This window comes from Stegostoma tigrinum, chromosome 42 (genome assembly GCF_030684315.1).
Source record: "Stegostoma tigrinum isolate sSteTig4 chromosome 42, sSteTig4.hap1, whole genome shotgun sequence".
Classification (NCBI taxonomy): Eukaryota; Metazoa; Chordata; class Chondrichthyes; order Orectolobiformes; family Stegostomatidae; genus Stegostoma; species Stegostoma tigrinum.
This window is the reverse complement of record NC_081395.1, coordinates 3,482,944-3,494,652: the sequence shown is the minus strand read 5'-3', so window position 1 is coordinate 3,494,652 and position 11,709 is coordinate 3,482,944. Positions and strand designations below refer to the sequence as shown.

At 52.1% G+C, this 11,709-nt stretch overlaps 1 protein-coding gene across 1 annotated transcript in view; it reads left to right on the top strand.

The window, feature by feature from the left end:
- LOC125449298 (zinc finger protein ubi-d4 B-like) overlaps positions 1 to 11,709 on the top strand; it is a 32,357-nt gene that overhangs the window by 5,933 nt on the left and 14,715 nt on the right. Inside the window, exons 3-7 of the mRNA XM_059641483.1 lie at positions 379 to 486; positions 1,165 to 1,328; positions 6,170 to 6,262; positions 6,937 to 7,021; positions 10,150 to 10,191. Of these exons, the coding sequence (XP_059497466.1) occupies positions 379 to 486; positions 1,165 to 1,328; positions 6,170 to 6,262; positions 6,937 to 7,021; positions 10,150 to 10,191 (492 nt within the window). The remainder of the gene's footprint in view (positions 1 to 378; positions 487 to 1,164; positions 1,329 to 6,169; positions 6,263 to 6,936; positions 7,022 to 10,149; positions 10,192 to 11,709) is intronic.

Below are 11,709 nucleotides of genomic sequence, written 5' to 3'. Positions count from 1 at the left end.
GGACGGGGCCCTGTGCGACGGGGACCCGCTCGGGGGGACGGGGGCCCTGTGCGACGGCGGCGGAGGTCGCTCAGGGGGACGGGGCCCTGTGCGACGGCGGCGGAGGTCGCTCAGGGGGACGGGGCCCTGTGCGACGGGGGCGGAGGTCGCTCAGGGGGACGGGGCCCTGTGCGACGGGGGCGGAGGTCGCTCAGGGGGACGGGGCCCTGTGCGACGGGGGCGGAGGTCGCTCAGGGGGATGGGGCTGTATGTAAAATGGTGCGACTCTATGGGACAGGGGTGCGTGTAGTAGGGGGTTGCTCAGTATTCTAGGTCTGGGGCATGGTGCTGGTTGCTGGAAGATCTGTAATGATGTGTCTTTCGTTTGGTGTGCTGCAGGAATGGCCCCAGGACAACTCTACACTTATCCTGCTCGTCGCTGGAGGAAGAAGAGGAGGGCACATCCCCCTGAGGACCCACACCTTGGCTTCACAGCTCTTAAACCAGGTAACCGCGAGCATAGGCTCTGTGGGAGCCTGAGGCAGTAGCATCAGGAGTTCCTGCCGAGTGTAGTGCCTGCTGCTGTGGGTGTGCTACATCCCTACAACTCCCAGATCGGTGAAGTCACCGTGGTAACACGCACTGACCCTGTGGCAGCTGTCTTGAGCAGTGTTCAGTGTTGGTAATTTGTTTCTTTCTCACAGCCAGAGTTCCCACAGAATGGCAACTTCAAACCCTTCCAGCCGAGTGCTGTCCCCATGCAGCTACCTGACCCTTAGGCCTGCACTCCATTCGGGACGTTCCAGAGGAATCAACCGTCCAGAATCCCATTTCACTCTTTATGTAACCCCATGCTGTCCCTGTCCTCGGAGTGTTTGATCGGGGACAGTGTAGAGGAAGCTTCACTCTGTATCTAATACAGTGCTGTCCCTGTCCCTGGGAGTGTTTGATGGGTGACAGGGTACACGGAGCTTTACAGTATGCAGTCCCTGCCCTGGGAGTATTTGATGCGGGAAACAATGTAGAGGGAGCTTTACTCTATAACCACTTGTGCTACTTTCCATAATTGAAAGCAGTGCCCCTGATGGTTATCATACAGATGATGAAGAGAAGTGTTTGAAGTGAGGAGGTGTTTGCCGTATTCCTGGCCTCCTTGCTGTGAGCTGGTGTCTGTTTCATCCACAGAGCTGGATTTGGGCCTGAAGAAGGATGTTTTGGTGCCCCCTGATGGCAGCAGCTTGGAGGCCTTACTGCGAGGGGAGGCTGTGGAGAAACAGCGAGGACTATCTGACCACCGGGACGATGACAGTCTGAATGACTACCCTGTCAACAACAGCCGTGCCAGGAAGGTGTGTACAGTCTCCGCACAGAGACATTGCCCCACAGTAAAGGGTCAGCCGTGCCAGGGAGGTGTGTACAGTCTCCGCACAGAGACATTGCCCCACAGTAAAGGGTCAGCCGTGCCAGGGAGGTGTGTACAGTCTCAGCACAGAGACATCGTCCCACAGTAAAGGGTCAGCCATTTCACACTGATGGGGAGGAATTTCCTCTCTGAGGATAGTGAATCTGTGGAATTCCTTACCGCTAAGTGTTGGCCGAGTGATACTTTCGCTAGACTCCTAATCCAGCAGCTCAGCTGCTCTGGGGACCTGGGTTCAATTCTCACCATAGCAACTGGTGGAACTTAAATTCGATAAAACATCTCTGGAATTAAGAATGTACTGCTCAGCATGAACTCCCATTGTTGATTGTGGGGAAAAGCCAGTGTGGCTTATTAATGTCCTTACCCGGTCTGGCCTGTGTGTGACTCTAGACGCACAGCAATGTGGTTGACTCTTAACAGCCCTCTGAAATGGCTGAGCAGGCCGTTCAATTGAATTAATTGCTAAGAAGTCCCAACAGAGAATTAAACTGGTTGGAACACCTGACATTCACCTAGGCACTGGAAAAAAACAACCGCATATACAGACCCTGTAAAGCCCTTCTGACTCAGGTGTGGGGCCTTGTGCCAAAATTGGGAGAACCGTCTCACAGGCGAGTCAAGCAACAGCCTGACACAGTCATACTCCCAGGCAATGGCCCCTACACCACCTTCAATGGCAGGACAGACCCAGCAGCGGTGGGTGACACTGTTGGATGTAGTCAGGGAGGGAGTTACCCTGGGTGTCCTCAACATTGACTCCGGACCCCATGAAGTCCTGTGGCTTCAGGTTAAAATGTACCCTGGGTGGGGGATTTCAGTGTCCACCACCAAGAGCGGCTCAGCAGCAGTACTACTGATCAAGATGCTGAAGGAGCGGCAGCGTCAGAGGTATAGGAAAGTCGACGTTTTGGGTCAGTCCTGACTCAAAGTATTAGGTTTCCTGCCCCTCTGATGCTGTCTGGCCTGCTCTGTTCCTCCAGCTCCATGCTGTGTTCACTCTGACTCAACATTTGCATTTCATAAAGGACATAGCTGCTAGAGTAGGTCCTCTGCAGGTGTTGATGAAACCAACAAGACAGAAAATCATACATGACCTCATCCTTACCAATCTGTTGTAGATTCACCTGTCCATGACAGTATCGGTAAGAGTTACCAACACACAGCCCTTGAGGAGATGAGGTCCTGCCCCCGCACTGAGAATGACCTCCATCGTGTTGTGTGGCATTATCACCGTGCTAAATGGGACAGACTTCACACTGATCTAGCAGCTAAAAACAACAGCAGTGGAACTGTGCTCCCAGAACAATCTGCAACCTCATGGCCCAACATATCCCCCACACAACCATTACCATCAAACCAAGGGATCAGCCCTGGCTCAACGGAGAGTGCAGGAGGGTGTGCCAGGAGCAGCACCAGGCATTCCCGAAAGTGAGGTATCGATTGTCAGTAAAGTGTTGGAAGGTGTCAGTGACAGGGCTATCAAGCAGCAGCTACTCAGCAATAACCTGCTCAGTTACGCCCAGTTTGGGTTCTGCCAGGGCCACTCAGCTCCTGAGCTCATTACAGCCTCAGTTCAAACACGGACAAAAGAGCTGAATTCCAGAGGGTGAGGGGAGAGAGACAGCCCTTAATATCAAGGCTGCATTCAACCGAGTGTGGCATCAAGGAGCCCTGGCAAACCTGGAATCAGTGGGTATGAGGGGGCAAACTCTCCGGTGGTTGGAGTCATACCTGACACATGGGAAGGTGGCTGTGGTTGTTGGATGTTAATTATCTCAGCTCCAGGACACCTCTGCAGGAGTCCCTCAGGGTAATGTCCTCGGCCCAGCCACCTTCAGCTGCTTCACCAATGACCTTCCCTCCATCATAAGCAACAAAAACAAAGTTGCTGGAAAAGCTCAGCAGGTCTGGCAGCATCTGTGGAGGAGAAAACAGAGTTAACGTTTCGGGTCCAGTGACCCTTCCTCAGGCCCCACACTTTGCTCCACAGATGCTGCCAGACCTGCTGAGCTTTTCCAGCAACTTTGTTTTTGTTCCTAATTTACAGCATCAGCAGCTCTTTTGGTTTCTCCAATCATAAGGTCAGAAATGGTGACGCTCACTGACGATTGTACAATGTTCAGTCCCATTCGCATCTCCTCAGGTACTGAAGCAGTGTGTGTTCATGCACAACAACATCTGGGTAATTTCCAGGCTCGGGCTGACAAGTGGCAAGTGATATCTGTGCCACACAAATGCCAGGCTATGACCATCACCAATAAGAGACAATCTCACCACCTTCCCTTGGCATACAATGGTGTCACCATCACTGAAACTCCCGCGATCAACATCCTGGGGGTTCCCATTGACCAGAAACTCAACTGGACTCACCACATAAACACAGCGGCTACAAGAGCGGGCCAGAAGCCAGCAATACTGCGGTGAGTAACTCACCTCCTGACCCTCCAAAGCCTGTCCCACCACCTACAAGGCACAAGTCAGGAGTGGGATGGAATACCCCCCACTTGCCCCTGGATGGGGGCAGCCCCAACAACACTCAAGAAGCTCGACACCATCCAGGACAGAGCAGCCCCCGCTCGATTGGCACCACATCCACAAACATCCCACTCCCCACCCCCTCCCACACCCCTGACCAAAACCACGGAGCAGTGTGTACCATCTACAAGATGCCCTGCAGAAATTCACCAAAGACCCTCGGGCAGCACCTTCCAAACCAAAGACCCACTTCCATCCAGTGGGACAAGGGGCAGAAGGTACATGGGAACACTATCCTCTGCGAGCCCATCACCATCCCGACTTGGAGATAAGTTGCCCTTCCTTCTCTGTTGCTGGGTCGAAACCCTGGAATTCCCTCCCTAGGGGACAAACCACACAGCACACGGACTGCAGCGGTTCAGGAAGGCAGCTCCCCCCCACCTTCACCTGCAACTAAGGATGGGGCACTGAATACCGGCCTAACCAACGATGGTCCGACAATTGAATTTATTGAAAAAGTTAAGCATATTCAGGATAATAAAATGTGAGGCTGGATGAACACAGCAGGCCAAGCAGCATCTCAGGAGCACAAAAGCTGACGTTTCGGGCCTAGACCCTTCATCAGAGAGGGGGATGGGGGAGGGAACTGGAATAAATAGGGAGAGAGGGGGAGGCGGACCGAAGATGGAGAGTAAAGAAGATAGGTGGAGAGAGTGTAGGTGGGGAGGTAGGGAGGGGATAGGTCAGTCCAGGGAAGACGGACAGGTCAAGGAGGTGGGATATTCAGGGCATATTCAGGGCAAGGAGACAGCATTTTAATGAGCAGACTTATGGTGATAAAGGAGGAAAGGGCCATTGACATTGACTAGGTCAGACTTGATCTCATTAAATGGTGGAGAAGACTGGATGGACCACATTGTTTCCTTCCCTTCCCCTGAGGAAGGGTCACTGGACCCAAAACGTTAACTCTGATTTCTTTCCAATGGATGCTGCCAGACCTGCTGAGCTTTTCCAGCAATTTCTGATTTTTTTCCTTCTATTCCTCTGTTTTCTGGTCTTCAGTTTGGCTTTGTAGCCTCTTGTTAGCTTGAGGAAACAGTGTTACTTTGTCAGAATGCTGCATTCAGCAGTACTCGTGTGATGCTGCCTGACGCTATGGAGGTCAAACTGTTTAAATGTGGTAATGCTGGCATCCAACAATGCACAGGCAGGGTCCCGCACAGCACCAATGTGAGCTTTCACCTCCAATCATTTGCAGTCATATTGTGGGAATCTGGAGACGGAGGAAAACAGGCCACCCATTTTTCTTCTGAAAGGGACAGTGGGATTGTTCATACATCGCACACTGTAAGGGAAGACAGGGCCTTACTTCAGTATCTCAAGAAGGTGGTAATTCCAACAGTGCGGTGCACTTTCAGTACTGACCCTCCGATTGTGCGGCGCTCTCTCAGCACTGACCCTCCGGCAGTGCGGCGCTGACCCTCCGTCGGTGTGGCGCTCCGTCGGCGCTGACCCCCCCCCCGGCGGTGCGGCGCTCCGTCGGCGCTGACCCCCCCCCCCCCCCGGCGGTGCGGCGCTCCGTCAGCGCTGACCCCCCCCCCCCGGCGGTGCGGCGCTCCCTCGGCGCTGACCCCCCCCCCCCCCGGCGGTGCGGCGCTCCCTCGGCGCTGACCCCCCCGGCGGTGCGGCGCTCCCTCGGCGCTGACCCCCCCACCCCAGCAGTGCGGCGCTCCCTCGGCGCTGACCCCCCCCCCCCGGCTGTGCGGCACTCCCTCGGCACTGAGCACCCCCCCCCTCCCCAACGGTGCAGCACTCCCTTTCTTACAAATCATGCAGTTGTTCCCACGCAGAATGCCTTTATAGAACATAGATCAGTACAGCACAGGACAGGCCCTTTAGCCCATGATGTTGTGCTGAACTTTTACCCTGAACCTAAGGTCTATCTAACCTCCACCGCTACCTTATACTATCATCCATATGCCATCAGTAAACAGTCACTAGTCCACAGACCAGTCATCTACTTGTTGCCAACCATTTGTACATGACTCCTTAGCTCCAGCTTATCTTCACTCCAGCTACGGCTGGACCCAGCAGCTGAGTAGATACTGTTTACAATGCGTGTCTGGTTATGTGCTTTAATAATCTGCAGCCGTCCTGCAGTCTCCAATTCAAAACCACACAATAAAAGGACCCAGTCTTTCCCAGAGCGATTGGGATGTGATGAAGTGGATGTGACTCTCCCCTGGGGTATTGCGTGAGGGACATTTTCTGATTGTGTGTGTTTGTTTGCAGAGAATCTTGGACCCCGATGATTTTCTGGATGACCTGGATGATGAAGATTATGAGGAAGATCTCCCGAAGCGCAGGAGTAAAGGCCGAGCCAAGGTAAGCTGCTGTCTTTCTCAGTGGACCTCCTCTTGGGAAAAACATAAACTGTTTAGGATCCACCTTTGCCCTGTGAGGTTCTCCCTCATGCTTAAATCATTCCATTGTGGTCCACCCAAGTCGATAGACCATTCGTATTCCACCATCAATGGGAGCTCCTTCATCCATCAGTGGCTTCAGAGCTTCCACGCTCCATCACTCATCTGCGTTCACCAGCCACTACACCCCTCCCTATCTCTGTCACCACCTCTACTCCCTACACCCCTCCTTAACCCTGTAACCCCCTCCAGATCCTACACCTCCCCAGCTCTGTAACTCCCTCCATCCCCTACACACCCTCTCTATGTCTGTAAGCCTATTCAGCCCCTACACCCCCTCCCTATCTCTGTAACCCCCTCCAGCCCCTACACCCCCTCCCTGCCTCCTGCACCCAGTGCCCCCTCCCTGACTCCAGTACCCTCCTGGGTGAAATCCGTCTGACCATACACTTGTGAAGTCTCTGGTGACTTTAACCATGTTAGAAATGTCTCTATCTGACGCCCATCTCCTGTGTGCTGATATATCATTTCAGGACTGAAGTTACAACTCTGTTCTCACTGTGTGAGCCTCCATAGCATTGGAGCAGGCACTGAGCAGGTTGCTGGGACAGTAGTAATTTGTTTTTCTTGTCTCAGGGTAAGGGAGTTGGCAGGAGTGCGAGAAAGAAGGCAATGGATGCTGCTGCCATCGAGGACCGAGAGAAACCCTATGCCTGTGACAGTAAGTACCCTGCCTCGTCTCCTCCAACAGCCTGAGTTCCTCTACTCATTCTCTGTAGGTCAGTCCGTGCCCTGCTATCCCGATCTGTTGCCTCTCGCCCCTCCCCAGTCCATTGGTCCTTCTTCCCCCACTCCCTGCTCAGTCCCATGAGGAATGGCTCGAGGAAGGGTGTGCCCTGGCTGAGCTGTCGCTCCACACTCTCATCCTTCAAGGACTTTGCTGGGAGTGGGTGCCAATCAGATGTATCCTGAGGGAGTGCTACACAAAGGGTTGAACTTTCCCTCCATTGGGGCGGAAATGTTGGAACAGATAATGTCATGGAAGCAGAGGGGCAGCATAGGGAACCGGGCATGTGGCATGTGGGGGGGTTCATTAGCAAGGTGATACTTTCCTTCTTCACCACATGAACACGAGGCCCCTGCCTGCCTTCCTGACAGAATTCCCATGTCCGAAGTGGTTTACGGAATTTGGAAACAGCGTGTGTAACCGCGGTAACAGGTCACACTGTCAGCTGATTGAAATCTCTTCCCCTCTCTGTGTCCCAACTGAGGAGGTCAGCAGCCGCAGCTTGTTTCAATCCCTGAGCTCCTTCGGGAGATGAAGGAGGGAGAGGCAGGTTTCCAGTTAACCCCGGGTGTATACTGCTCAGCGGACCCAGTGTGCCTGATTGTCGCCGCTTTCCTGTTCACTACAGAGTGAGTTTGATGTTTCACTCTACAGGATCTTCCAAATTGGGGAAGACACCCAGAGACTGAAGCTGCTCAGATTGAGGGCAGCCAGGTCACCAACTGTCCTTTGCCATCCAGAATCCCGCTGGCATCATGTCATAGAGTCAGAGATCCTAATGGCACGGAATGAGGCCCTTCGGCCCATGGTGTCCATACCAGCCATCAAATATCCATCAATTATAATCCTTTCTCTCCAGTACTTGGCTCACAGCCCTATTTGCTGTGGTGTTTCAATGTTCATCTCAATACTTCTTAAAGGTCTCAAGGGTTCCTGCCTGTACCATCCCCTTAGGTTGAGAGTTCCAGATACCCACCACCCTCTGGGTGAAATCGTTTTTCCTCAAATTCCCTTTAAACCTCCTTCCTCCTACCTTCAATCTGTGACTCGGGGGGTTATTGACCTCAGGGGAAAAGCTTCTCTGTGTCTGCCCTGTCTGTAGCCCTCAGAACTTTGTACACCTCAGTCAGGTCGCCCTGTCGCCCCCCTCCCCGCCGAGACAGCGTTCTCTGTTCTGAGGAAATCAGCCCCCGCCTGTCCATTTCTATTCGTCACTGAACCACTCAAACCCAGGCAGCACGGCTGTTGGAAGAGTCATTGCACTCAAAACATTCACAACTGTCTCTCCCGCTCCACAGCCCTGCTGAGTTCCCTCAGCAATTTGTTTTCTTTCCTTCATAACCTCCCTGCTCGTGTATTCAGTGCTTTCACTAATAAAGGCAGCAGTCCCATAAAGCTTTTTAACCACGTGATCTGCCCGTCCTGCTGCCTTCAAGAATCTATGGACATACACACCATGATCTCTAATCCTGTCTTCTTCCTATGGCCCTGCTAGTCATTGCATACCCCCTTCAAATGGTTAGTCCTCCCATAGGAGGTCAGTCATCTCAGGTCCAGGACGTACAATAGATTGACAATAGTGTAGACAAGAACACAGGCAATAACAGAAGTGGTAGCGGGAATTTGGGAAATATGGCTGAGTGTTCAGGCAGGGTCACTGACAGACTGGACTCGGGACTAGCAGTATTGTCCAGTTGTTACATGGAACGCTCCTCAGTGTGGTGAGATTTGCCAGTGCGGGCTGGCTTGCATGTTGTTAACAGCCAGTCTTTGAAAGGTACGTTCCTGGCATCACAGATGCACTGAACTACCCCTTTGCTGGTGTGTGCAGTGGGCACAGCATCTTTGATGTGTACAGGGAATAAATCTCATGTAGTATTGTCTTTCGGGCTCACGTTCTGGCACACACAAGCTCCATATTAATAAACATGGCCCTGTTCTTGTAGGTGGTGGTGGGGAGGAGAAGCACCTGTACACACGCTGCACCATTTTTGACTCAACAAAAGGGGTAACAGCCATTCTCTGGTTCATTTCTCGCGGCAGTGTCTTGACCAATCCAAAGCAATAAATTTAAACAAGGCTTGGCAGTTAAATGTCAGTCATCATCTCACTGGTACTTCCTGCTTGGCAATGCTTTTTCCAATCAAAGTCTACTTAGTCTGCACTCTTTGTATAGTTGAAAATATTGTTCCCTTTTCCTTTTGTGAATTGTTCTGTTGAGCACAAAATGAGGACTTCCAACAAAATTTATATTTACAGTAATTCCTGCATTCTGTCCTATCAGACACCAGTCTGTTGTTGGCAGTGCCAGCTTGGATACTGTCACCGACGGTGCCCTGGCAGTGTTAACCCTGACATACTACTGATGTTTTGGCAATACTATCCATACAGATAGAGATGTTTATAAGCCTTGCTGTATCTGTGATAACGGCCACAATGCTGACAGTAAAATCCTTTACGGTATTGGCAGTGACAATCCTTATAAAAGTTGCTGTTACGTGTGCTGTAGCTGTGGCAGTAGCCAGTACACCCTCTAGCCTTGCAGTGGTGGCCTGTGTAATACTGAGAGCAGTAACTCACATTAAAGTGCAGGGGTTGAAGACATTTTGCCTACTTCCTGCTCTAGGTCCTTGACAAAAACCCTTTGTTGCGTTTTTGGATGTTAGTCTGTGGTCAGAGTTACTTATGTTTGGGCCCTGTGTATTTCACCTGTGGGCTCTGGCTGTAAAAGCCCCCTTTCTGGGTGGGAGTTGATCTGGTAAATAGTCTCTGCTGCTGCCTAGACCCCATCGCTGTTTAAATGGGGCAGAGTTCAGAGCTCAGCAGTGCCCTGGGGAGCTGTCTGTGCTGGAAGCTCAAACCAAGTCTGATGTCACCGTCCATGCTCTCCTGTTTACTCGCAGGCAGCAAACGTGTCTCAAAAATGGGTGCAACCTGTATGCGCCTGTCCTCCGGCATCCAGGTATTCTCAATCCCTCGCTCTTTAATTCAAGGAAACAAGAGAAACTAAACCGCACCTGTTCTTTCAGATCTTTTCACACTCTTTATCTTCTCTGTTGCAGATAGATGCAAACAAAAGCATACCTCCAAATCTTCTGAACGAGGTATTCTGGAGATTCACACTGTCCTCTTCCTTGTTTGCCTGTGCTTCTTCCTCCATCTGTCTGTCACTTTCCTTGGTTCTGATTTCCTCCGTGTGTCTGTCTGTCTGTGTGTATGTGTGTGCGTGTTCCTTTGGTGGGGTGGGGGGAGCGTGTTGGGGGAGGGGTGGGTGGAGAACAGGAAAGATTGCCTCGGCTGAAGAGTTGTCGGGGGAGAATGCCCACTGCCCCTGAGCGAGGCAGTGTTGTGGGAGCAATAGGCTTAGCTTCCTGCCTCGAAGAAGCTCCCCTGGGGAGGGGTTTCCAATCTGTCAGTCAGTCCCTGAGCTGCTGCTGAGGAGCAGTGAGTCCCCTGCTCTCCATTTTCTATCCGTAGCCCAGCCAGCAGAGGCCTGTCGGGGGTCACATGAGAGCGATGCTGTCCTTAGTTGATTAGCCCCACAGTCCAGGCAGGGAGTGATATAAATCCAATGTGCAAAAGCTGAATGAACTTGCCATTGCTCCTGGAGCAGAGCTTGACTCCTGGGGCTAGTTTATAACTCCTTTCAGAACCCTCAACCCCAAAGTTCACTGTGCAAACTGTGCCAGCGACATGTCCTCATGTGAGTGTGTGACAAACCCAGCAATAAGCCCAATGCTGAGAGGACACGGGGGAGTCTGCAGTGCAAGTGAGGGAGTCACCCTTGGAATAAGGGGTCTCCCACTGAAGATGGAGACAGGGAAGACTGTCTTCTCTGAGGGTGCTTACTCTGTGAAACTGTCTTCCCCTGAGAGAGCAGTGGAAGCTGGGTCACAGGATGTGTTACAGTCAGATCAAGGGGTATGGGGCAATGACAGACAGAAGGTTATATTGAGACCACCACAGCCAGACCAGCCAAGATCTTACTGAACTGGGGAGTAGATTGGAGGGGCTGACTGGCCTCCCCTTGGTTTTTTATGATTAAATATGAAGAGTGGGACAGTTTACCTCTGTGTTATAGGTACATTACTTTGAGCCTTGGGAGGGAGAGGCCAGGTTGGGCTTTGCTTCCTGTTTAACCTATCACCACCTCCAGCTGAGGAACTGCTCTCAGTGTCTTGTCTTGAACCTGAATCGAATCCTGCCAGCCCTGACAATGAGAGACAATGACTCAACAGATGCTTCCTCTGGTCCTGCAGGGAGCTCCTCAGCCCAGTGTTTCCCAGGAGGCTGTGTCCGAGTGAGTGCACCAGGCTGCAGTATGACATTGCCATTGATTGGCACTCTGCTCCTTGCTTTTTCTAATGAACTTACGCAATGGTCTGTAGGATCAGCAACCAAGGACCCTATTTCCTTTCCAATCGAATGTCTCTCTCTCGCTCCCCTGCTGTCACAGTCCGCCCCCCCCCCCCGCCCCCGACACAGGTAAAACAGTCTGTTCTGCTGCCGCTCACTAAAGAGGAATTAGTTGGAACAGCTTTCCCAGCTGAGGCCATGCCAACACACCAGAGCCAACTGAAGAGATTGTTTATGAACAGTGTTCACTGCTGTAGGAAACAGGA